The 27500-nt window shown below is 44.3% G+C and overlaps 1 protein-coding gene across 2 annotated transcripts in view; it reads right to left on the reverse strand.

The window, feature by feature from the left end:
- Positions 1-27500, reverse strand: part of RNF213 (ring finger protein 213) — a 645256-nt gene that overhangs the window by 586127 nt on the left and 31629 nt on the right. For both annotated transcript variants that reach the window (XM_085875806.1, XM_085875807.1), the window contains 9 exons: positions 26139-26371; positions 25968-26035; positions 19873-19934; positions 7876-8075; positions 7694-7773; positions 6801-6925; positions 6490-6614; positions 6323-6372; positions 6120-6205 (listed from right to left, as the gene is read on the reverse strand). In XM_085875806.1, coding sequence (XP_085731932.1) covers positions 6120-6205; positions 6323-6372; positions 6490-6614; positions 6801-6925; positions 7694-7773; positions 7876-8075; positions 19873-19934; positions 25968-26035; positions 26139-26342 — 1000 coding nt within the window. In that variant the 5' untranslated portion in view covers positions 26343-26371. Of the gene's footprint in view, positions 1-6119; positions 6206-6322; positions 6373-6489; positions 6615-6800; positions 6926-7693; positions 7774-7875; positions 8076-19872; positions 19935-25967; positions 26036-26138; positions 26372-27500 lie in introns of those variants that run through there.

Genomic DNA, 27500 nt, shown 5'->3' on the forward strand with positions numbered 1-27500 from the left:
TTGGCTGGGAACAGAGAGAGCAGAGGAGTATCGTGGTCAAGGGGGGCAGAAGCTCGGCGCCATCGGACCTCACCCCTTACACAGGGTAGAGGCCGAGAAGAAGAAGAATCATGGTGAAACTCCTTTGCTGTTTGACCTTTGATGCTTTACCCTTCAACTATGATCCAGTCACTTCAATCACTGAGCTTTTCCCAAAATTATGTGGTCTCCCTTCACCCAATTTTGTATACATGGTTGAGGCTCATGGAAAAGCTACAACATAATGCAATGGAACACAATGGAATGGGGAAACACCAACAGCAGAGTCGAGATGAGAGTGAGTGAGATCAAGGGGAGGCGGAGAAAGAGTGAACAAGCTGCACAAAAGCCGAATTAACCCTTTGAACCAATGGGTGAAACTGCAGAACTTTTGAAAAACAGGAAAAACGAGATTTTCGAGGTGGGACTCGGGGTATGCTCCCTCAGAAAATTTTGAAAAATTGATGTCAAAATATACATTTTGGGGGTGATCCTGTCCATATTGTAACAAAAAAAAACTATGCAAATGAAAGTGATATTTGGGGAAGAATTTTTCTTCAATTTCACCTAAACATTCATTGCTGGAGCCTTGTGTTGGTTTAACGGTTAGGATGGCTGGCTGAAGATCTCAGGGTCTTGGGTTCGAGCCCCCTCTCCGACCGTTGAATTAATAGCAGGCAGGTTGACTCAGCCTGTCATCCTTCTGAGATTAGAAAAATAAGTAACAGGGGGCATTGCGTCAGCATTGGCCAGCGGTTGGAGTCGGTAACGTCCAAGTGATGGGAATATGTCTGAAGAGTTCAAATGCTACAAGGGAATGGAAAGTTGCGGAAGTACTCATGAATAGCCCTCTGGAACCCGGCAGGGCCGAAAGCAGGAATGTTGGTGAAGGATCCAAAGATAAATCAACTCCAGACTCTTCAGACAAACTTCACCAACCCACGTAAGGCAAGACAAGACGTGCAAGGTACCACATAAGCAGGGAAGAGCTCTTTACTTGCACACGAACCTCACGAATGTGCCAATATCAAGGAAAGAATCATTACCAGCAAAACTCCACGATAACGGTTGCCCTTTTCAGCACAACAGTAAGCACAGAAGATCTCTGTGGAGTTCAATGTGTCTGATAGACAGTAGCAAATGGCAGTCGGTCGTGCCCAAAACGCCAAGCAGGTGGATCTTTAGCGTGGGGAAAAGATGTCCGAGGCGTTCAAAATCCGAGTCAACCCTCGATTCCAACCGCGACCAAGCAACCCGCTCGTCTCTCTTCTGGTTTCACCCGGTTCCGGAAAACCCCCGATCAATCTGAGCTCAAGAATATTTACATTCTATAACATGAAAATGATGCCGCGACAGATGGCAATGGCATGCAAGTTCTCCTCGACCTTTTGTGAGAAGACTGAAGAAGAATTATACGGAAGGATAAATACAGTAGTAAGTCCTGCCTCAGTCTTCATTCAAGCGATCTTCGACAACGATTATAAATCGCCGACGAGGGTTGAATGAACGTCACAGCCTTCCCTGCCATTAACTTTTCCCGTCCTCTTTTACAATTTCCTCCGTCTTCTTTAAACTTAATCTGAGTATATTTTCATTCCAAACATCATCACTCCAATCACAAATGAATACTACACCATTAATAAAACAAAATAAAACGTTAACAAACACTCATATCATGATCTAAACGAATATAAATGCCATTCCAACGTGATAACCAATACAGATGAATCTACCGGCGAGGAAAGACAAATACGCAACACCGATGTACACACGCGGTCAGGCGGACATCTAATCACGGTAACGCGCTTGCAAGCATTTGGACCTGGTGAACTTCCAAAAAATATCTCATAATAAAAAAAAAATTACCATGGGAGTAATTCACATAATCGTGGACATGATGCGTTGTTGTGTTAGCATTGCACCCCATCCCGATGAAATGGGTTAATAAACGAATCAATATATCAGAATAGCACCTCAACTCCTGATAATCGTGGAAACCTCGATATTATGGGATGTTACAAAAATACGGAAGGAGTTTCACCCATGCTTTGAACCCGGGCGTCTGGTTTACCCGCTGCTATTCAAACCTCCATATACCTGAGCATCCGGTTTACCGGCCGCTATTCAAACCTCCATTGACCCGAGCATCCGGTTTACCCGCTGCTATTCAAACCTCCATATACCTGAGCATCCGGTTTACCGGCCGCTATTCAAACCTCCATTGACCCGAGCATCCGGTTTACCGGCCGCTATTCAAACCTCCATATACCTGAGCATCCGGTTTACCGGCCGCTATTCAAACCTCCATTGACCCGAGCATCCAGTTACCCGCTGCTATTCAAACCTCCATACACCCGAGCATCCAGTTTACCCGCTGCTATTCAAACCTCCATACACCCGAGCATCCAGTTTACCCGCTGCTATTCAAACCTCCATATACCTGAACATCCGGTTTACCCGCCGCTATTCAAACCTCCATATACCCGAGCATCCGGTTTACCCGCTGCTATTCAAACCTCCATATACCCGAGCATCCAGTTTACCGGCCGCTATTCAAACCTCCATATACCTGAGCATCCGGTTTACCCGCTGCTATTCAAACCTCCATATACCCGAGCATCCAGTTTACCGGCCGCTATTCAAACCTCCATATACCCGAGCATCCAGTTTACCCGCTGCTATTCAAACCTCCATATACCCGAGCATCTGGTTTACCGGCTGCTATTCAAACCTCCATATACCCGAGCATCTGGTTTACCGGCTGCTATTCAAACCTCCATATACCCGAGCATCTGGTTTACCGGCTGCTATTCAAACCTCCATATACCCGAGCATCCAGTTTACCGGCCGCAATTCAAAACCTCCATACACCCAAGTATCCAGTTTACCGGGCCGTTATTCAAACCTCCATATACCCGAGCATCCGGTTTACCGGGCCGTTATTCAAACCTCCATACACCCGAGCATCCAGTTTGCCAGGCCGTTATTCAAACCTCCATACACCCGAGCATCCAGTTTGCCGGGCCGTTATTCAAACCTCCATATACGCGAGCATCCGGTTTACCGGGCCGTTATTCAAACCTCCATATACCCGAGCATCCGGTTTGCCGGGCCGTTATTCAAACCTCCATATACCCGAGCATCCGGTTTACCGGGCCGTTATTCAAACCTCCATATACCCGAGCATCCGGTTTGCCGGGCCGTTATTCAAACCTCCATATACCCGAGCATCCGGTTTACCAGGCCGTTATTCAAACCTCCATATACCCGAGCATCCGGCTTACTGGGTAGCTATTCAAACCTTCATATACCCGAGTATCCGGTTTACCAGCCACGATTCAAACCTCCATATACCCGAGCATCTGGTTTACCGGGTAGCTATTCAAACCTCCATATTCCCGAGCATCTGGTTTACCGGGTAGCTATTCAAACCTCCATATATACCCGAGCATCCGGTTTACCGGGCCGCTATGAAAACCTCCATATACTCAAATCCATCATTGTAATTCACTTTTATAAAGTCATCCTGAAAATGAAGCAAAAAATGAACTCGGGCCTTAAAAAGCAGGTAAAACACAAGTTAACATGCAGCACAGATTTGCTAAATCTCGAAAACTTAACTGAAATGATCTTTCACTAAGGTTTCTGGCTTTGATTACCTGCACCACCGAAGGTGGACGGAGGTTATGTTTTCACCCCTGTCTTTCTGTAGCATATTTCAAAAACTTAAGGACGAATTCAGATAAAACTTTATGGATAGATTGGGTGTGTGACAAGGATGATGATGATGATCATCATCATCATCGTTTTACATCCGTTTCCATGCTTGTATGTGTTAGCATTTGACGAAATGATTATATTTTGGTTCAGCTCGGGATGCAGATCGAGCCTATCAGTGGGATACAAAGCGTAAACTATTCATCCTCGAGGAAGTATGTGCTCCACTGAGTGTCGTAGTTGTTTTATTTGAATTAATGGTTCAACCTCTCCGTTTGTACAACAAACATGTCAGCAGAGAATGAAAAAGGCAAATTTAAATGAAGGAATTTAACATGTGCAGACATTCAAAATAGTGATCGACAACAACAACAACAACAACAACAATAATCTCCAATGTGCTCTCTGTCTCTGTCTCTGTCTCTCTATCTCACCACTTTCTCTTTGCACCCTCTCTCCCATTTCCTCCTCCCAACTCTCCCTTTCTTCTCTTCTCAGTCTATTCCCTCCAACCTCTCTCTCCCTCTCCTTCAAATAGAAAACTAGCAATTTCTCTTTTGCATGAAACTCATACTTCACTAATTACTCAAGTTGACTGGAACAGGTTAATGAAGTGGATGTGACATTTTATTATTGCTGGGAATTGTGATGCTGTTGATGCATTGCCCACTGGAGTTGACCAGTCTTAAAGTCAATATGATGGATAACATACTTTATGAATGGCACACCGCACCTGTGAAGCATCAATCTAAGTTTATGTTCAGGTCAGAAATCAAACCCAGGCTCGACATCTCAAAGGTGAGGGTGCTACCTCTTCACCAACATGTAGCACCATCTTTCAAATGTCAACGATTATCAATTTACTATATATATATATATATATATATATATATATATATATATATATATATATATATATATATATATATATATATATATATATATATATATATGTATATATATATATATGAAACCACCCAGAACGAGCCTTTGTTGCTATTGTCATGAACAGAAAAATATCAAAAACCTTTACAATTCAACTAGGCAATCAACCAATTCTGAGATGAGTAAAACAGAAATGACAATTGTTCAAAGATTTAAACATTGGTACTGAACAATCACAATGACATCAGTTGGTAAAAAAAAATTCTTCATCATTCAACTCTTAAAATGACTAATTTTAAGGCAAAAAATGCAAAGCAAACTAGACAGAAATCAAGGGACTTCTGGATTCAAAACTTTGGGGTCAATGACTGTGATCAAGCCTGATGAATGAGAATGAGAATGCATCACGATCATCCATTTGTCATTAATTTTCCTCAATAATAAGTCAAACTCAAAGGGTACTCGGTGGAGCACATACCTCCGCCCAGATCCAGATTCTGATCTTCACCAAAATTGAATCAATTCATCCATATCACAAACCCAACGTATCTACCAAGTTTCATCCGAATCTGTCCCCCACATTTAGAGATATTATACTCGGACAGACAAACAGACAGGGGTGACAAAAATAACCTCTGTCTACCTTTCGTGGCAGAGGTAACTAGAAAGGCACTCAGTGGAGCACATATCTCCACCAGACTGAACAGTTTACATTTTGTATCCCACTGATCTTCACAAAAATTGAATCAATTTGACCTTGTCACACACCCAACACGTCCACAAGTTTCATCCAAATCAATCCACAACTTTTTGAGATATCCTGCTCACAGACAAACAGACAGACAGCGATGAAAACATAACCTCATCTGCCTTTGGTGGTAACAACATGCTGCTGGCTTGCACTTCAAAAAGCACTGTGCACCTCTCATCCACTTCCAGACTCACTTTATAACTCTTCGCAGTCACATTCACAACAACGACAATGTCAACCACAACCGTAAGGAGCAATTGGCTGATATAAAATACATGCAAGATGAGTAGTTGTATCATCTCAGTCAGCATGATCTGTACAATCACGAAAGAGAAAAGTCTGCCCTGGTTCACCCCTATCCCCAGCACACCCCCAAGCCCACCTCTTCCTTTCCAAAGAGTTTGTTTCTGTATCCATATTGTCCACCCATACCGTCATTCCTCCCCACATCCCATATTTCTCAAAATCTCCCTCTTTTTCATCCCTCATCCCTGCTGTTGGTGTATACAACCCCCTCTCCCCTACCACCCATTATTTTTCTGCTGTTTGTATTATTCTGTTGCGTCCTGGTCCATTCTGTGTTTTAGCTCTGCCACGAGTCTTGACTTTGTACACTAAAGAAAAAGTCAAAAGTTGTGATATAAAACCCTCTTTATCAAAGTTTTAATCACATTGCACAGCTTGCATTTTGTTAGTATCTTAAACAAACGTTTTAATCTGTATAATGCCCCATGGGAACAAGTTCCACCTTTGGTAGACTTGTCTGATGAAGATAAAGTTTTGTGGTCATCACTCTTCTCCTCTGCCTTGCCCTTGTTCAGCCCAGCTGCAATGCTATGAGAAAAGTGCACAAAGTACATTGCATGTTGAAACGATCTCACAAAATAAATTGGGAACGATCCGCTTCCAGCACACAGTGATACTTTTTGGAAGAGAAAATAGCAAACACACCTTGCAGGGTCTGCAGGTTTCGATTTGTTAGGTTTTGTTTGTCTTTGTTTCTGCAACATCAAATGTGTAGGAAGAGAAAAAGAATATTTAACAGCACAAGCAGGATAGCAGTCAAATAGTAAAAGTGACTTATTGTACATTGCTATTCATTACAGCTTCTTCCTTACACTCTCAGGGATATTCTCAGAAGGTCCTCCAGCCTTGGTTTGACAATTCGAAGAAACCTCAGTCTTCGTTTCTCCAAGTGAGCTTTGCCCTTCGCACTGTTTAAACACTGCATCATTTGGTTTTCCTGCAGCCAAACCAAAAAAACAAAGTTTCAGGGCACTTAAACAGACTTCACGTAAAATTACATGATTGTAAGGTGGTGACACCTCTCTCCTCATTCACCCAATAAAAGCTCCTCTTTATCTTGTCACTAAAAGTTATTTTTTTGAATTTGCTCAGTGCACATGTATGCCATATGCACATCTATCACCTTCAGTGGGAAATCCTCCAGAGGTATTGTTATTTTGTCCTTTCTTGAATTTATCTCCTCCCTTCCCTGTGTCTGTCCCACACTTGTTGAGTGCAGGTGAAGTCATGAGACAATCAGATGAATGCCTGGCAATGAGTGTTGGAAACATCAAGCTTTGATTAGAATCAAACAAACAACACAACTTACTTCTGTTATACATGTGATATTCATGGCCAACCCTATAATAAAAAAAAGATTAATAATTCTCTCTTCATGTCTAAATAAACTGCAATACCAATAGCACAGTTCATTTATAACGTTTATGACATGATATGAAACGGTGAACAAATATGAATGCTACTCACACCCCACCACGTGTATATTTTTACCTCCGCCACCAAAGGCAGATGGAAGTTGTTATGTGTTCACCCCCATTTGTCTGTGAGCAGGATATCTCAAAATGTTATGGGGGGATTCAGAAGAAAAACTTGGTGAATAGGTTGGGTGTCGATTCGATTTTCGTGAGTATCCGGAAGCAGATACTAGGATTTTAAGTGATTCTTCACTATTGAGAGATGGGGACAAAAACGATATGTAGCACGATATCTCAAAAGGTTATGGACGGCTTATGACAAAACTTGGTGGATGAGTTGGGTGGGTGACAAAAACAAGCTGATTAGATTTTGGTTATGTCCGGATGCAGATCCAGCCTATCACTGGGATACAAAACCTAAACTGTTCAGCCTGGCAGAGGTTTGAGCTCTAATAAATGTCATTCTAGTTGAATTTTGTGATATTGTATTACTCGAGTTATTCAATGAGATTAAAAAAAAAACATTTTAGGTTGCCACGAAAAAAACAAGGATCAGTTATGTAAAGCATTCCAGTCTAAAAAGATATGTTGACAAACATACCCTCCATTCTCAGCCTTTTGTTTTCTTTTGCGTATTCTTTCCTTGTTGTTTTTTTTCCAGGTCTCCTGTTTCTGTTTTTTCTTTTGCGTGCAAACAAAATGGAAGAATGTAATTTAAAAAGGATGCTAAAGGATAACAACCGGTAAAAATAAAAACAGAGGGTTGTAAGTGACCCAATGTACCTTGCTGAGTTCCGTCATTTCATCAACTTTGTCCTCCAGCACCTCTTCCGGAACTTTGGATGTGAAGTCCATTGACCTCTGGGAAACTGTGGGGGGTTCAACAGGTTGAGTCTCCGCATCTCCCAAAACACTGAACTGAGACTCTAAGCTTTCTCCTTCCTTTTTTAAAACCAAAGAGTCTTCTTTTCCATCACCAGCACCTAAACAATTAGAAAACACATCGACTCCATGCAGACCATAAAGATTGTACATTATCATTCACAGTCTTCTCCACAATCATAGACTTTAAGTCATGGTACATCTCAGCAAAACAATTCCATTGTTATTGGTTGATCAGTACAATTAGTATATCTTTGCATGGGTAGAGATAGTGATGGGTTTAGGACACAAGATTTAGCTGCAAACACCGAGTTTAGACATTCAGCTTTATCACGTGTGGAATCAGCAGTGCGGCCATTTGAGGTAAGGGAGGGGATGGAGGGGGAACATACACCAGAAACAGATTTGATTAAACGCCACCAGGATTTTGAGGAGGGAGAGAGGTTTGAGAGTTCAGACTTGAGATGAGAAAGATGTTGTTTTCTGGCTCTCCTGAGGGTAGATACACACTTGTTCCGAGCTTTGTGGAAAGAACTGAGATTGCCCTCAGTTGGGTTTGCTTTCCATGAGGCAAAGGCAAGTTGTTTCAGGACAACTGCCTCGCCACAAGCTTCAGTAAACCAAGGGCGGGAGGAAGGGTAAGACAACTGAACACGAGAGGGGATAAATCTGTGCATGAGGGAAAGCAAGTTTCTTTGAAAGAATTCCCAGGATGAGTTGATGTTTGAGAAAGTAGTGATAGGAGACCAGTCTGTAAGTTTGATGGCTGCTCGGAGACCCTGCCAGTCGGCTTGAGTGAAATGCCAGACTCGACGGCGGTGAGGTGGTTCTCTGATAACAGCCAGAGAGATGTCCACTTTAACAAGGACGTGGTCAGAAGAACCAATTGGAGCGAAGGAAGAGCAGCAGATATTGTCAGGGAAATTTGTCAAAATCAGATCCAGAAGAGATGGAGTACCATTGGTTGAGATCTGGGTCGGGAAGTTGACCGATTGAGTCGGTCCCAATGAGTCGCAGAAAGCTTTTGCTGAGGTGCCATGGCAGGTGAGAGATGTACCCACACCTAGCCAACTGGCGTGATGACAATTGAAGTCACTACATAAGAGGAAGAGAGAGTTTGGATGAGAGGATAGAAGATGGTCCATGTTTTCGGATAGTGAGGTGTAGATGGAGTCATCACTGTTCGGTGGACGGTACAGTACACATATAAACATGAGGTGGGAGTGGAGGGGAAGCCGAAGCCAGAGGTATTCCTGGGGGTGTGGGGGAGTGAGAGCAGTGCATGGAGAGTGAGGAATAGAGTCTGATGAAGAGAGCAACACCTCCATCAGGACGAGGCTCAGGTCTGTCATACTGTAAGAGGGAGTAACCAGGGAGAGATACTTGGGAGTCAGACACGTCTTGGGAGAGGAAAGTTTCTGTTAGGCAGATAATGTCTGGTTTGTCAGTGGCAACCTGTATGGAAAGATTTGAAAGGTTTGAGCGAAGGCCCCGGATATTTGAGGTCCACACTTTTAATGAAGAGGTAGGGGAGGAGGCTTTGGGTGCAGGAGGTGGAGGGGGAGGGGAGGGTAGGACAAGGGACGAGGGGGGGAGGTAAGGAGGGTTGCTGAAAGAGTGTGGGTATTGCAGAATAGCGAGGGGAGGGGGCCAAATGAGGAGGAGAAAAGGCTCTGTGGTGCTGGGGGAGAGGGGGAACAAGAGAAAAGGAAGAAGGCAGTTGAGGATTTGAGGAGGTAGAGTGAAGAGATGGAGGTGAGAGGGCAGTGGAGGGAGGCAGGATGGAGGAAGAGAGGGGGGGCAACTTAGAGAAGGAAGAGAGAGGTGGATGAAAGGTGGGAGAAAGGTGAGGGGGGAATTTTTGAGAGAGGTGAGAGGGAGGCTTGGAGGGAGAAGAGTGGAATGGTTGCTTTGAGAGTGAGAGTGAGGGGTGAGTTGGCACTGAAGTTGGAAAAAAAGAATGGTTGATGGAAAGCGAACATCCATGGCAAACTGTGGTTTTTAAAAGTTTTAGGTCAGAGATGCGATTTAACACAATTCTTGATGGATGCAATGAAGGCGAATTCAGAGAATGGAGAACTTTGCATGCATACCAAAAGAAATCCAAGCAAATGCATGAATGAAAATTGGGCATTTGGGTAGGGTAACTTTAAGCACCCTTTTTGAAGAAAATTAATGGCTTACCACCATGAAAGGCTTATCATTGGTCAGCAACAACTTCGCCCCACAGGGGTCTTAGACGCCATATTGATTTAGCCGATTCAAACATGCCTTGCCTTCGAAACACGATCTACTCTCAAGGACTAATTAAAGTACAGTATATAATCAAAATATTATATCGGATTTGAGAATCAGATATCGTGGACTAAATCAGTGTCGAAATCTGCAATGAAATCTGAGCATTTTAACAAATTCGCGATTTTTATAACTAAGTGCATTTATTTAAGCAAAGCATTAGAATTTATTTTTTCTACTGTTCGGACGATTATATTGAGTGAAAAAAGTGATTAAGGAATGTGCAGAAAGTGGAACTTCATTAAGGGTAATGCTGTGCTCTATAACCTGCTTTTGCAAGCCATGGCGATGCAGTCCACATGGGTCCTTTTTTTTCAGCAGTTACGTATATAGTTTTCGTTTTCACCGTTTTGTGCAATCTGCTTTCATTACAAAATATTAATATAAACACTTGAATAGTTGCTGTAATACATTAATAGTCGGCAGTTTCTGCAAGTGAAGAGGGTTTTTTTATTTTTTTGCTTTATACCCTTTTTGTGCAATGTGCTTTCATGACAAAATATTAATATAAATATATTAATAAGTGCTACAATATTTTAATAGTCAGCAGTTGCTGAAAACAAAGAAGTACGTAGACTGCACACACGGACATGGTACAAATGTAGGTACGTAGACTCCTCCATAACTCCAAAACCATGAAACCCCACAGCCTGAAACTTTGCATACATACAAAGGGAACACCAAGGGAGTGCATGAGTGAAAATTGGATATTTGGGTTAAATGAAACACCATTTTTTGAAGATAATTAAGAGCCTTATTTAATTATATATTTTATCATGTGCACCCTCGGACACCTCACTCTCGATGGGATCTTAAGAAGCATCCTGGGTTACTCGCTGGGGTATTAATTTGCCATTTTGTTCGGCCTGCTCAACAACACCTTGAGTTGGAACAAGCCGCAACGGTTTATTAACGATAAAGCACTCAAAATGTTATTGTTTTTCTCCACTTTCCTTACTTGTATCATCGAATGCCTCATTTACATACCGACGAATCGCTGCTTACATCGCTTTTGTAAGTGTTGTTGTTTTCAAATTAGTATCTTGGAGTGATTTCATGCATTTAATATATTGTTGCGGATTCGCACCCGCCGGCGTGCGAGCGGCCACGTAACTCGAATCGCGGCACGTCGCCCACCGGACGGACAATTCCGTCGTGACCCTCTCGGATTAACGCCGGGAACTAGTCACGGGTGGGCCTTTCGGCCTCACCACGATCGTGCCAATCGGCCCCCCGCGTGGGATAGGGTTGTTCGCCAAATTCGACCTACCTAAGTACCCACACGGAGGGTAGACCGGGCGATCGCACCTCGCCGCAGGTCGACTTCGGACACGGGCCACTTTAAGCGACCCGTTCCGTACTATCGGGATAACCGAGCAGTGTTATCGTCAACCTCGACGGTTCCGATTAATTATTGGGCGTAATTAGCCCACGACCAACCCTTTACGTGAAGTAAGATGGAGATTCAATTAAAGAAAAGACGAAGCGAAACGGGAAAAACAGTTCAACATAATTCACATTTATTCCGCGGCAAACGGAAAGCACACATATACAATTACAACAATTTTATGCACCAAAAGCAAATGTAAAAGAAACAACAATTATGCACCAAGAGCAAATGCAACAAAAGAAACACAATGCAGATCTACTACCGACTACGCGAGCACACGGCAACACTTACACAGTTTTACTTTACAGACGGCGCCGACAACACATATACTCCAAAGCAAAAGAAAAAGGGGCCACCCTCAACTACAAGGGGGCAGACGGGCCTGGGGCCGAGACCGCGTCGAGCCTACCCGTCTGGTGATGAGCCGCAAAATGGCGGCGGTGCCCCGACTCCGCGCTCCTCGCTGGCACTACCTGGAATGGGGTGGGAACGGGGCCCCCCTTTTCGCACTATCTCAGCGTGGGGGGGAAACAGGGGTGGGTGTTGATGCTCTGGGGAAAGAGGATAGCTGGCTTGCTTGGGTCCCGTGATGAGCGACTCCACTGCGCCCTCGACCGCGTTCCCGGCTTCTCCTCTCTGCAACTCCCCGACAGACTCCGAACCCCGACAGACCGACTCCCCTCCAGACCCGTCTTGACTGCCGCTGCCACACCTCTCCAACTCGAGCCCGAAACAGAAACTCTCTCGCTGCCGCTGCCGCTACCGCTGCCGCTGCCGCTGCCGCTGCCACACCTCTCCAACTCGCCCGAGCCCGAAATAGAAACTCTCAACTGACTCAATTCGCCCCACGCTCGGCGCTTTATAGTGCGACAGGAGAAACCATATGCAGATTTTTGGATCAGGATCGGCTCGGGGGCGGAGCCACGCTCGCCCATTGGACGGAGGAAAAGTGGGCGTGAATCATTCCTGATCCGCGAATCTGCATATATCGATTCAACTCCGACGCGCCTGGAGGCGGGGCCAAATCGCCCCGCGCTTAATGATTGGACGGATCGGAAGTGGGCGTGAATCATTCTTGATCCGACTTCTCAGAAAGGTCGCTTTTTGCACCCGCTGCTCGGCGCGCGCCCTGTACGAGTCCAGGATCGGTGCCCACAAGCGGTGCGGGAAAGGCCGCAGAAGGAGGAGAGGTGAAGGTGGTGGAGGGTTTATTGTGGTGGTCCCTGGCCACGGTGACGCTTGGAATAGCGGTGATGCGATGATTGCGAGAGCGAGTTGTGACGGTAAAGGTCGTGGCTGTTGGCGTTGTTGTTGTTGTGAAGCGGCGTTGCGGTTGGTCGTTGTTGTGTGATGGCGGTTGAGACGTGGTTGGTTCAAAAGAAAGATAGAACAGAAAAACGGCTATCTTGAAGGGTCGCAGCCTGAATGAATCACATTTATTCCCTCTAAACAACGGGTTTCGGCTAACTACACATATACTTACAGAGATATCTCACCTACGGGACCTGAATGGTGGTTTGCGAATTTCCTCAACCACAACAATATGATGCAATTTTCCATGATCTACTCTCACAGACTAAGTATACAATCTAAATATAATTTGAGTTTTAACAATCCAAAAACTAAATAACTCAAAATCTGGAGTGAAATCTGAACATGTTAAGAAATCAGCGATGTTTTGTTTTTTGCAGGTATGTGCCATTACCAATCAGCTTGCTAATGCTTGCCAAACCAGGCGTTCCTTATCAACGATTTCATTGGAATGCTTGCTTGAGTGCTTAAGCCACTTGCCGAGCAACCAACAGTCGATAGCGGTTCAGTTCGTGTCCCAAACAGGATGTACAGTTGGCAGTTGCTATAGGAGGTAGAGGTACGTATAGAGCACACACGCATGTGGTACATATGGGTAGATTTAGATCTGTAAATGGACTCTGTGAATCTGTGTGCATGCCTGCATGCTGGGTTACGGGCGCCGTGGTGGCAAAGTTTCATCCCGTTACTTTTGGTGGAGCTTTTAACTTTTAACCTCAGCAGCGTACGACGTTTTCCTTTGTCCTCATGACTGTTTCTAAAATAATTGGTTATTATATGTGAACCGTTTGTGCTTTACAAAGGATATGTGGTTTCTCTTTGTGAGTTTCAAAGCAAAATACATTTGATAACACCCGATTTCCAAGCCGTTTGCTGTATTAACGTGTTTTTAAATTACCAAACCAATTTTTTTTTTCCACCCACCACACGCAGCTGTTTATGCACATCTCCTTGAAACATCTATATAAATGCAACGTTGTATATTATAATTTGTTTATTGAAATACCCCCAAAACAGGGGTGAAAGCGACTCAAGGTTTTTGAGTTGTATACAGGACATACTGTTGTTGGTAATCGCACTGACTCCAGTCTGCCAATTCCCGAAATCGTCCAAGCACCAACATATATATATATATATATATATATATATATATATATATATATATATATATATATATATATATATATATATATATATATATATATATATATACACACACAGTCGATGAGGTGTAAGTCAGCAGCGTGTAACTCGTCACTTCGCCAAAGTCGGCAGCGTCAAAAAGTCCCGAATTTATCTCATGTTAAATCCCTTTGAATAAAGGGTCATCCCTCTGTAAGTCGTCATCTCTAAGTCGTCACTTCGTCTAAGTCGTCAGATGTTGTCCATTCCCACGTAATGGAAACTCAAGTAAATTACCACTCCTAACTCGTCACACGGAACTGCTGCCTCATGAGAAGCCTGATTTCATGGAATCGCGATGCTCGCTCATTGGTGTACACTGCCAGTGATAGGCTATTTATAACTGCGTACACACGTTGATTGCACTGCAGGCAGGACAATGGCGACTAAGCGTAAGCTTACAACTAAAACCTACCAAGAAAAATACGACATTATCCAGTTTTGCGAGGCAAATCCACTGATGAAGAAAACATACATAGCTGAGAAGTTGGACATCAAACGGCAGACATTGAACGATATCTTGAAGAATAAGGGCAAGATATTTGGACAAGTGGAGAAGATCGTGAGGCCGGTGGGAAGTGTGAAATGCGTGAAATGTGTGTCCTTTGAAGATGTCGATGACGCGCTCATCATCTGGTTTTGGCAAATGTCGGCTCAGCCAAATATTCGGTTTCGGCCGAATATTCGGCCGATACTGTCTTTCGGTGGAGGATTGCCCAGCCAACATCATGGAATACAATGACCGGTTTGAATCCTTTCTCATGCACCAGATGCCCAAGAGTTTGAGGCAGTCAAACATAACAGATTACTTCGCGAAGAAGTAAAGGATCGATCGAGCTTAGTGTTGAAGTCCGATCATGGTTTTATATTGGCTTGTTTTGTACATTACCGCACTCACTTACACATCGGCATTGAGTGGTAATCATCACCACGATGACTGTGTGTCAGGTAATTTGTCACCATACCATCACCGATGGTATACGAGTTGTCTTACAGAGTTGTTCATTATCTTTACTTTTGATAAACTGATTCATGAATTCCATCTTTGCTTGATCACTTTCCAACTCACCAACTCACCCCCACATATGCCCCGAGGATTGTGTTTTCCTTTTGGTACAATAGCCGGCTCTCACACATATGTGTCCAGACCACGCGCAACTTCATCCTTCACCCCACAGTCATCATGAATGTTCGCATACGCGCAAGTCGTCACATTTCTAAGTCGTCACTTTTTTCTCGGTCCCGATGGTGACGACTTACGCCTAGTCTACTGTATATTATATATATATATATATATATATATATATATATATATATATATATATATATACATATATATATATATATATATATATATATATATATATATATATATATATACACATACATATATATATATATATATACACATACATATATATATATATACATACATATATATATATATATATATACATACATATGGAGCCTGGTGTATTGGCGCAGTGGTTAGGGCAGCGGCTTGGGATCCAAAAGGTCCTGAGTTCAAGCCCCGTTGGGCCACTGAATTACTACACCAGGGGGTTGACTCAGCCTGTCATCCTTCAGAGGTCGGCGAAATGAGTATCAGTATACTGGGCCGGTGTATACCCCGGTTAAAAATAGGTGTACCATATCCCTGTGTCGTAAGAGGCGACCAGGGTTGCGTCAGGAAGGGCATCCGGCGTAAAACATGTGCCAAATCACTATGCGGATCATACGGATGATCCGCTGTGGCGACCCCTAACGGGAGCAGCCGAAAGAAGAAGAAGATATATATACATACATACATATATATATATATATATATATATATATATATATATATATATATATATATATATACATACATACATACATACATATTGTTGTGGTTGACGAAATTCGCAAACCACCATTCAGGTCCCTTAGGTGAGATATCTCTGTAAGTATATGTGTAGTTAGGCCCAAACCCGTTGTTTAGAGGGAATAAATGTCATTAATGCGGGCTGCGACCCTTTTAGATAGCCGTTTTTCTTTTACTATCTTTATTTTGGACCAGCCGCCATTACTACCACCACCAACCACGTCTCAACAGCCATCACACAACAACCACAACCACCAACCACAACGCCACTTCACAACAACAGCCACGACCTTTACCGTCACAACTCGCCACCATCGCATCACCACCATTCTTGTGCCACTTGTGGGCACCGATACTGGACTCGTGCAGGGCGCGCACCGAGCAGCGTGTTCAGAAACATCACAGACTTTCCGAGAAAAACGGATCAAAAACGACTCACGCCCACTTCTGTTCCGTCCTATCGGAGAGCGTGGGGCAATTTGGCCCCGCCTCCAGGGCGTTGGAGTGAGGTCGCTATATGCAAATTCATGGATCAAAAAGCATTCACGCCCACTTTTCCTCGGTCCAATGGGGAGCCAGTTAGAGGTGAAGGGTCGGAGCTAAAGGGTCAAAGGTGGGGGAGCGAGGCCACGGGGGATATAAACGGCCGCGCTCGCCAAACAGTTCAGTTCGGAGGGGAGAAGTCAACAGTTCGAGTTCGCGGTTGGGAGTTGTTGGTGGAGCTGGGAAGAAGAGGACGGAGCTGTGGAGAGGTGGCGGTGGCGAAGGCGATCGAGGGGGTGCTCGCGTCGGAGTCGGGGAGCGGCGGAGGGAGAGGCCGGCGGCGCGACCGAGGTCGAGGTGGAGACGCTCGTCGCGGGACCCGAGACAGGGTGACATCCTCCTCCCCCCCCCCCGAGCATCAACAACCCCCTCCTGTTTCCCCCCGCGCTGAGATAGTGCGACAAGGGGGCCCCTTTCCCACCCCCTACCAGACACTGTCCGCGAGGCCCGCGGAGTTGGGGCGCCACCGCCGCTCTGCGTCTCATCATCAGACGGGTAGGCCTGACGCGGTCTCGGCCCCAGGCCCGCCTCATCCTGGAGGGTGGTTCTTTTTCTTTTGCTTTGGGTATCTGTGCTGTCGGCGCCGTCTGTGAAGTAAAATTGTATAAGTGTTGCCGTGTGCTCGGTAGTCGGATAGTTCTGCATTGTGTTTCTCTTTTATATTTGCTTTTTGTGTAATATTGTGTTTCTTCTCCTTTTACATGTGCTTTTGGTGTAATTGTATATGTGTGCTTCCCGTTCATCGCGAAATAAATGTGAGTTATGTTGAACTGTTTTCCCGCTTCGCTTCGTCTTTTCTTTCATTGAATCTCCATCTTACTTCACGTAAAGGGTTGGTCGTGGGCTAAAACGCCCGATAATTAATCGAACCGTCGAGGCCGACGAATAACACCGCTCAGTTATCCCGATAGTACGGAACGGGTCGCTTAAAGTGGCCCGTGTCCGAAGTCGACCTGCGGCGAGGTGCGATCGCCCGGTCTACCCTCCGTGTGGGTACTTAGGTAGGTCGAATTTGGCGAGCAACCCTATCCCACGCGGGGGCCGATTGGCACGATTGTGGTGAGACCGAAAGGTCCACCCGTGACTAGTTCCCGGCGTTAGTCCGAGAGGGTCACGACTGGATTGTCCGTCCGGTGGGCGACGTGCCGCGATTCGAGTTACGTGGCCGTCCGCACGCCGGCGGGCGTGAATCCGCAACAATATATATATATATATACATACATACATATATATATATATATATATATATATATATATATATATATATATATATATATACATACATACATATCCATACATACATATACATATCCATATATATATATATACATATTGTTACGAATCTGGAAGCCTTGTGCACACAGACAGACAGCGGTCCTGAGAGAACAGTTATATCGGTAAGTGAGTGTTTCCAGTTAGGGTCCCGTCCCTAGTCAAATGGGAATTAAATGTTCGTGTGCTGCAGAGTTATTTTGACAGTTGGGGTTTTCTTTTACATTTTTGCACCCCTTATAACAACAACACGCCTTCACCTCGCTTAAACGCAACGCCAAAGCGCCCGCGGTGGGCGGAGTCCAAGGAAGAACCTCGCAGCGGCTCTCACCCAATCGGGGTGATGCGAGCGAGGTTGCCGTCCTTCCGCCAATGGGACTCCTCCACTGTGTGAGGGGTGGTCCGCGTGATGTCACCACGCCCCCCCCCCCGGACCAATCAACGAACTTGGCGCCCGTTTTGGTGAATGACAGAGGCCACGAGCGCATTTGTGCGCCAAAACCGTCCAGTGAGGGAGAGCGGGTAGCGAGGAGGCGTTCCCCACCCCAGACAAGTGGGAATAAGGTTGCGGCGTGATCGGACAGGCGGAGAGCGTGGTTGTCGGGACGAGCACGAGAAGAACAAGGATAATTGAATTTGGTCCGCTCGAGCGCGGAACGCATCTCGCTGGCGCTGGCGCTGGGCTGGACGCATCTCGCTGGCGGCGCTTCTGCTCTCGTCTCGTCGCCGACGTTGGGCTGGTCTGGTCTGATTTTGACAAGAGCGCTGGACTGGTCTCATCCTGGTTCGCTCGTCTCGGCCAAACCACACGAGGCGAGAAGGTCCATTTCGTTTCTTTTGGGTGTGCGTCTGTCTGTGGGCCCGTCTTTAAGTAGGAACTGTTAAGTGCTTTTTGCCTTGTACATACTGCATTTCTGAAAGTCAGATAACTCTGCCCTTTATGTGTTCCTTCCCCACCTATTGTAAATAAATATCCATTTGTTGAATGTATCAGCTCGTTTCTGTGTTTTCTTCATTGGTTTAACACGGTGCGTGTTGGGGAATTAAAAAAGGCCGTTGTTTCCGTAGTTGTGTGCATTTGGACCGACGGGACCTCAGTAAACATCCGCTCGGGTTATGCATGGGTCGAGCCCGGTGACGACTCGTCCCGTTCGAGCCCCGTCGAGGGTGTGATACTCGGTAGTTCGCAACGTGGGACTCAAGGTATTTTGTAGTTTGGCAAATAACCCTGTGCCGACGTGGTTAATTTATTGACGATTCACGGTCCTGTAAGAGACCAGTACCCTCGGAGTTATCCGAGGGTACGGGTCCCGGGTGAATTCCGGGTGTTCTGTGGAGCCGACTCTACTGCTCCACCTTGCAGTCATGCTCGTCGCCGATACCCGGTCCACAACAGTGTGTATACACACACACACACACACACACACACACACACACACACACACACACACACACACACACACACACACACACACACACACACACACACACACACACACACACACACACACGGATTATGTCCGGATGGTGCTTTTCTCCGGACAAATCCAGGCAGTGTTTATGTCTGGGCAGTGTTTGTCTCCGGACGGAGTTTGTGTCCGGCTAGTGTTTTTCTCCGGACATGTCCGGACGATGTTTATGTAAGGCCTGTGTTTGTTCCCGGGCGCTATTTATAGTATGACCAGTAGAAAATGTATTTCCGACGTTATTTTATGCAGAACCTTTCCTCCTCACTAGCCGTTCTTCCTCGCTCCCCCTCCCAACACTCGCACTCTCTCACTCTCTCATTCTCTCATTCTCTCTTTTTCCCCTCCACCTCCTCACTCTCCCCTTCCCTCCTCCCCCCACCTTCCTCTCTCCCCTCCCCCTTCCTCACCCTCAGCCTCTCTCTCCCCCACCCATATCTCCCTCTCTTCCCCTCTTTTTCTCCCCCCCCTTTCCCCTTTAGTATTCCCATTAGCTAAGCGATGGGTGGTATTTGCCGGTAATATATTTGCAAAACCATCCACAAGCTGTTTTATCATGAACCATCCCTTCTCACCTTCAATTCCACTTGCCACAACTGGCAAAGGTGTACTGTAACTGCTGCACGAATCTGCATCCCTGTGAAAACAAGACAATAATTCAACAAAAGTAACAGAAAGTGACGCAAACTAGAAATACAACAAATAAAGTCAATGATTTTCCACGATCACACAAAAAGGAAGGAATTCATGGAATCTGTGACCTGAAACGGAAAAAAATAATGCAACTTACAGAAGAGTCAAGATTAGATCGAATAACAAATAAAATATTCACTGCAATATAGTATACGACCTTGTTGTGCATTTGTCTGCAGACAATTCCCAAAGTGTGATTACGTAAAGAAGTAAAAAATAAAAAAGCTCCGTTTACAATTTGATGCACAAGGGACAGTGCCAAAATCAGTGCAACTAAGAGCGTGAGCAAACCAATGTTCTGCTCATGTCAACCGCACCTGCTTCGACAGAGTGCAGGTGCAAAGAAAAATTCAGTGATTATTCGTCTCGATCCATCTTCGCTGGCACTAAATACTGAATAAAATTCCATCGAACAATCTCTGGAGGGCCCAGGCAATATGAAATTTGACTTGAAAGTTTTCACTTTTGTTTTGAAATTCAGTGAAAATATGAAAATATTGTGAAAGCAAAATGTCGGACATGTGTCAGCGTGCAACATTACAGAAACTTATTTTATCATTGAATTTCAGATTAAATTGCCAACAATAACAAGAAAAAGAGCAATTTCCCTCGCCAGGACTTCTTGTGTGTGGTGTGTTACGTAATTAATAGCAGACATTATTAGAACTGCCACATTATAACTGCTATCAGTGATGACCGAGTACCAAGATGTCCCGCTTTGATCGGCCACCTGACCCTGACCCATGAGGTTTTTTATGATTATTCAATTAAATTCAGAATAATATTAAAATAAATTCAATACAAATCAAATGGAAGACTAAATTGGTACGGTCCTGCATTGGAGTCATCAGAAGGAACCCGAACCAGCAAGAAGGAAAGATGAAGTCATCAGCAGGAACCTGGATAGGATTCGCATTTTAGCTGCTACTCCGTTGAAGCATCTAGCATCCGTTGAAGACAAAGTCTTCGATATTCCCCGCCATAGTAAATGAGGATTAACAAACTTATATTCCCCAAGCGTGTGCAATATGTATGTGAAGTTTCCCCTTGATCTGACCAACCGTTCTGGAGAAGATGTTTGAAGGTTTTAGGGTAAATTCAATATGGCCGCCAAACCATGTGACCTATCAATTAGAAATTAACAAACTTCTGAAAGGATGTCTTAGGGAAAGTGTATGTGAAATTTTGCCTCAATCTGTCCAGCCGTTCTGGAGAAGAAGATTTTTAAAATTTATTAATTTTCAATCCAAGATGGCTGACGAACCATGTGACCTATGACATCATAAATTTACATTCTGCCTCCAATCCTCCAGTGGAATAAGTGTGTGAAGTTTCGTGTTAATCGGATAAGGTGTGCTTTTCTATCCAAGATGGCCACCAAACGATGTGACTTGTGACATCAAAATTTGTACTATGTATGCAGACATGATGGAAGATGATAGTTGCAAATTTTCGCTTCGTTAGGTTATGTGATCCCAGAGAAAACATTATTTAATATTTTTCTTGAATCCAAGATGGCTGCCAAACCATGTGACCTATCAATTAGAAAATATCAAAAGGCACCAGTTCACCACTTGCTTGATATGTGTACCAAATTTCGTAAATATATCTTGAGGGGATTTGTCGTTAAGCTCCGGAAACCAAATGTGACGGACGGACGGACGGACAGAACCCATTTCTATATCCCCCGCCAACTTCATTGGTTGGCGGGGGATAAAAAAACATTTTAATCAAAAAACAGAAAGAACCCATATCAAAAAAAAATCAAATAATTCCAGATGCCAGACCATGCGTCTCATCTAGTTGAAACATAAAACGTATTCCCCATCACTACTAGATCATAGATGTGAAGTTTCACGTTCATTGATTAAGCGGTTCCAGAGAAAACAATATTCCATATTTTTCTTCAATCCAATATGGCTGCCAAACCATGTGACCTATCAATTATTCCTTAACAAACTTGTACACCCCATGACTTGGGGAACAATTGTGTGAAGTTCAACCTCGAATTGTCCTGCCGTTCTGGAGATTTTAGAGGCTTTCGGTTAAATCCAATCTCGCTGCCAAACCATGTGACATATGACGTCATATGTGTGAACCTTTTCTTCCTCATGGATAGGCAGTCATATGTGTACGATCTGTTCAGCCACTTCAGAGAATAAGGTTTTTGAAAGTGTTTTTTTTTTTAAAACAATATGGCTGCCGAATTACGTGACAGATGATGTCATCAAAAAAAATTTTCTATGGACCATTTCATCCGTAGATGACCCTCAAAATGATCATACAGATCAGATGTAGCGTTCTCCAAATGCAATTATGACGTCATAATGAGGGAACCTATGATGTCATTAAAAAAATCATTCCCCATGAGGAGTACTTGTCATGTGCCAAGTTTCAATTTTTTCCATGGTGTAATTTCAGAGATACAGAAGTCCAAAGTTATTCAGTTTAGCCAACATGGCTGCCACATCACGTGACCTATGATGTCATAACTATAATTAAAACATTCCACATTAGTAGTCGCACAGATGGAGAAAATTTTGTCTCAATCCGAAAAGCCGTTGCGGAGAAAAACAAGAAAGTACTCTGTGAACAAACAAATGAGCAGACAGACAAACAAAGTCCGACCAGTGATAGCCAAGGATTCTCCGAAGAGACCTGATACCAAAGGAATTAAGTCTCTGTCTCAGATCCTTGGTCAGAGTCCAAGGCTCACATCCATAGAGCAAGACTGGAAGCACCAAGGACCTGAAGACTCGGACTTTCGTCCTCCTGCACAGGTACCGAAAGCACCACACCCCATGATCCAGTGAAGACGGTCAAGACGGCATCAGCCCACGTGTCCTTAAATCTGCTCTGCTGCTCTTGCTCACTCTCCCTCTGTTCCATTCACCCTCTCATTTGCTCAAGGTCACCTGCCTTCTGCTTGGAAATCAGCAAACATTACCGTTCTGCAGAAAAAAGGTGCAAAACAGATCCCTGCAACTACAGACCAATCAGCCTTCTCACAATCATCAGCAAAGTTATGGAATCCATCATCGCTTCAGGAATTAAATCCTTCCTCTTCTCCAATGGCTTGATTTCCAATCATTAATTTTGATTCATACCAGGTCACTCTTCCCTAGATATGTTGCTTCTGCTCTCCCAACAATGGATGGAGATCCTCAATGCCAGACGTGAAATCAGAGCCATCTCCCTAGACATCTCGCGTGTCTTCGATATGGTCTGGCACCCTGCCCACCAAACTCTCTTCCTATGGTATCTAAGGCCATCTCCACTCATGGATCGCAGACTTCCTCTCCTGTCGCAGCCAATGTGTGGCCCTAAATGGAGTTCTCTCATCCCCTCTTCCTGTCCAAGCTGGAGTTCCTCAAGGCAGCATTCTGGGCCCTGTTCTTTTTCTGGTTTTCATCAATGATCTCTCAGACTCTCTGGAATATCCTCTTTATCTCTTTGCTGATGACTCCACCCTCTGCCGTACCAACTGTCATCCCTCAGATCGGCAAGCAGCAGCCTCTTCACTTTCTGCAGATCTGGATAAAATCACAAGGTGGTCCAACACATGTAACATGTCTTTCAACCCTGACAAATCTCCCACTTTCACTATATCTCTCTGAAAGGACTGTCTGGAACCCCTCCCCCCCTCTACTTTCTCAACAATCCTCTTTCAGAAATCCTTTCATGCAAGCTTCTGGGTCTCACTATCTGCCATGATCTTTCCTAGGAAAGCCAAATTTCCAAGCTGGCCTCCAAAGGTAGTCACCAACTGGGTATCCTCCATTGTGCAAAGTCCTTCCTTAGCACACCTGAGCTGCTGACCACAAACAAAGCTTTCGTCCGCAACCTGATGGAGTACTGCTCTCCCCTCTGTGCTGGTGCTCCCGCCTCTCACCTTTCTCGCCTTTACGCTGTGGAAACCAAGGCATTTAGGATCATTGATATCTCCCATGCAATGAGGCTGAGTCTTTGGGCCTCTCACTCTCTCACCGCAGGCAGGTCGGTGGTCTTTCTGTCTTCTACCGTCTCCTCTTCGGCCTCACCCCCTCCTCTGCTCAGTCTGAAATATGTCCCACACCCCCTGCTCCCCCCATCTTTCCGCATGGTGCTCAAGGTCAGCCAGCAACGCCCTTCTGGTAAAACTACCAAAATCAAGAATCACTGCTCACCTTCACTCTTTCATTCCTCTTTTCCCCACCTTTGCAAAAAACTCCCACACTCCCTTCAATCCCACTCTTCCCTCCAGATCCTCAAAACAGCAAGTTCACCACCATTTCTTATCTTCCCCATCCAAAACCATGATCTTTTCTACCCCCACTAAACCACCCCAAACACACTTCCTTCAAATTTCCTGCTTTCCTTCCTGAACGTCCCTGTAGTGTCTATCTTGTTTACCTTATGTATCCTGCCCCATCCCTCTCCCTTCCACAGATCTCCTAGTCTCTGTTCCCCACTGTTTTCTCCTTCCCTCTCCTGCCCCTCTTATCTCCTGCTCCCCTTGTTGTATGTTATGTGTGTTAGCTATCATTCGAGCCTTGACAATGTCAACAAAAAAAATAAAAATAAGACACAGACAGGGGTGAAAACATAACCTCCATCCACCTTTGTTGGCAGAGGTAACAATGCATTTCCCACAAGTGAAGAGAAGACAAAAGGAGCAATTCCCACAAATTTGGTTACTTGCAGAGTAATACCACTGTATGTACCAGATGTACCATTCTAGCTTTCATGTTCTCCCATCACAGCCAAATCAGGACGACATTGAAGAAAACTTCTGTGAGCGTTTTAAGATTTAGGTCATCAAAAAGGCAGAGCTTTAGGTTCGACGTAACTTTGGCCAGTAAAGTTCAAAATGCTTTTTCATTCTTCACACATAATAGAGTTAGAACAAAGCTTGGTCAACAATTGAAAAAGATCTGGTTTCCAGGTCTCAGATAACAGTGTCTGGTTTTAGCTTTAAGAAGATCAGTTTTCTTTGATGGCTTAATGGTTGCGTCCTGGATAATTAAGCTCATGTCCCATGTCAAACTGTTCACTGAAGCCTGACTGAGAACATCTTTTTCCCACTTTTGCTGAGCATCTTGTTCTCATCTTCCAGAAGCTATGATTACAAATCATATAAATTTTGCTTTTTCAATCATGGCAGGAAATGTGGGTTGTTTTATGGACAACCCCTCAGCATTGTGCTAGAATCCTCAAAAAAGCAAATACCGGGTGGGGAATTATGATAAATATAGTTTCAGGAACATACTGGCAAATTTCAAACAATATTGATTATTTTTGTTCATTTTCTGTTTCCAATAACAATGATCGATGACATCAACACCAAACTCAGTGGCATTGCGGTTAGCGCACATTGTGCTTCTGATTCTGGGAGGTCGGCCATTCGATTCAGATCCTGGCCAACTCATTCCAAAGATTTTTAAAATGGAAAGTGCTGCTTCCGAGTTTGATGCTGAACATTCTGAGGATAGTTTTAAAAAACCATGGGTGGCAGATGTCTCACTAAAAGTGCCCCACTGACTGGTGACAACGCCATCACCCAGAGCGTTCCAGGAAGTAACTTTCTCTCACCTCAACAACCGTATGTGTCTAATGTCAAGTCTTGTGTTGTCTGCTGTCTTTGTTTGCTTATGAATGTGTGTTGTGTGATTTATGTGCATGACTGCTATTCCACAAGCCTTAGAAAAAGCAGTAAAAGAAAATGACATCGAGGAATTGTGATATTCAGTGATACTGTGGTGACAGTTGAGATTTCCATTTTTCTTCAGAGTAATCAATGTTGTAACCGATTAATAAAATATCCCAACATTCACTTACAAGACTCTCAAGTCTGTGCTCCAAAGGAAGATAACTTATCCACATAAAGATTTTGTCTATCTTGTGATGGGCCAGCCAGCACCAGTTTCAGCGGAATTGCTCTGTAGTCCATACATTCCAATAAGACACTGCAAAAAGAACGACCTCCATTCACACATACCTTGGAGACTCTTTCTGTTTCTTCATTTCAAGCAATTGTCTTTCTTTCTTCAATCGTTTCTTTTCTTTCTGCAGCACAAAACGAACAAACAAAAGCGAATTATTCATTATGTTTATATTGAGCTGATTGAAAAAAAAAAATTAAAAAAAACAAAGCCAATTTGGGTTGTACCTTGCTAAGTGATTTGGTTTTGTCCTCCACACACTCATTCACTTGTGCAGGTTCGTGAGCATCCTCTGACTGAAAGTTCAACGAGCCCGATGCACATGTGAAGGGCTCAGAAGGTGCAATGTCTATACCCTTGACAAAACAATATTCCCCAGAATGGAGACTTTGCCCTTGCTCAAGTTCACTCAGTGAATGTGGCTGCGCCATGCTATCTTGAGTGCCTGGAATAAAAGGACCTGGTGGTTAAAAAAGTATCCCTGGAATCAGCATGTGTGATCCTGTAACATAAATCAAACCAAAAGATTATACGATGCCATTAGTATTGCCTACAAGACAGGCAACATGAGATTGCCAAACCTACATCACTTCCACGAAAATACGTATTAAATTAACATTTCCCTGACTGCAAAATGCAAGAAATTAACATCAACAATTAAATGAAGCCCATACCCACTGTTTACTATCGTTTTGTGTGCAACAACTAATGTAAGAAAACAGTGATCTTCATGTATGTAGCAAAATCTTAAATGACATTGTGTAATGTTAATGTAATGATTATTTTTGCTGTGGATGTGAATAGTACTTTTCAGAGAGATGCAGGCTAAGTGTTGCCAGCAGGTGGTATTTCACAAAACCTAAACTGTTTGACCTGGCGGGGGTATGACCAACGAGTGCCGTTCTAGTTTGAAAAATATTTTCTTTTCCATGAGGGTGTTTTTGCATTGAACACAAAGTTTTAGTTTCCATATATATCAGAGTAGAAGAGTGCAAAATGTCTCTAACATTTTCACAGCAGTGCAGGCTTTCCATTCTGCTTCAAAAACAACACACACGAGGTCACTGTGGAGCAATGACAATGTAGCGTGGGCCCAATGGGCTAGTCTCAATTAGCGATCCCCCATATGACTAACCCCATCTCTCCAAAAGGACAATTTGGCAAAACCTCCCATCTACTCCCTGAACAAACCACTTGAAGACATCATCACTCACACTTTGTGGTTTCACCATCAGCCATGATCATTTTTGGGCAGACCATATTTCCAAAATAACCTCCAAAGCCAGCCTCCGACTGGGTTTCCTTCATCGCGCAAGGTCTTTCCTTCGCCTGTCTGAGCTTTTGACAACCTACCAGCACTTCATTCACAGCTTGGTGGAGTACTGCTCTCCCATTTGGGCTAGCACCCCTGCAATACACCTTGCCCTTCTTGATTCTGTGGAAAGCAAGGCCCTCAATATCATTGGGATCGTCTGTTACTAATCTGAGTGTCGAGGCCTGTTACTTTCACATCTCACACAAGTTGGTGGCCGCTCTGCCTACGGCCTCCTTTTTGGTCTTGCACCCTCTGCCCTCTTTTGGCTCTATCA

Source organism: Eptatretus burgeri, chromosome 3 (genome assembly GCF_056783735.1).
Source record: "Eptatretus burgeri isolate ZD-2024b chromosome 3, Ebu_testis_v1, whole genome shotgun sequence".
Lineage (NCBI taxonomy): Eukaryota > Metazoa > Chordata > Myxini > Myxiniformes > Myxinidae > Eptatretus > Eptatretus burgeri.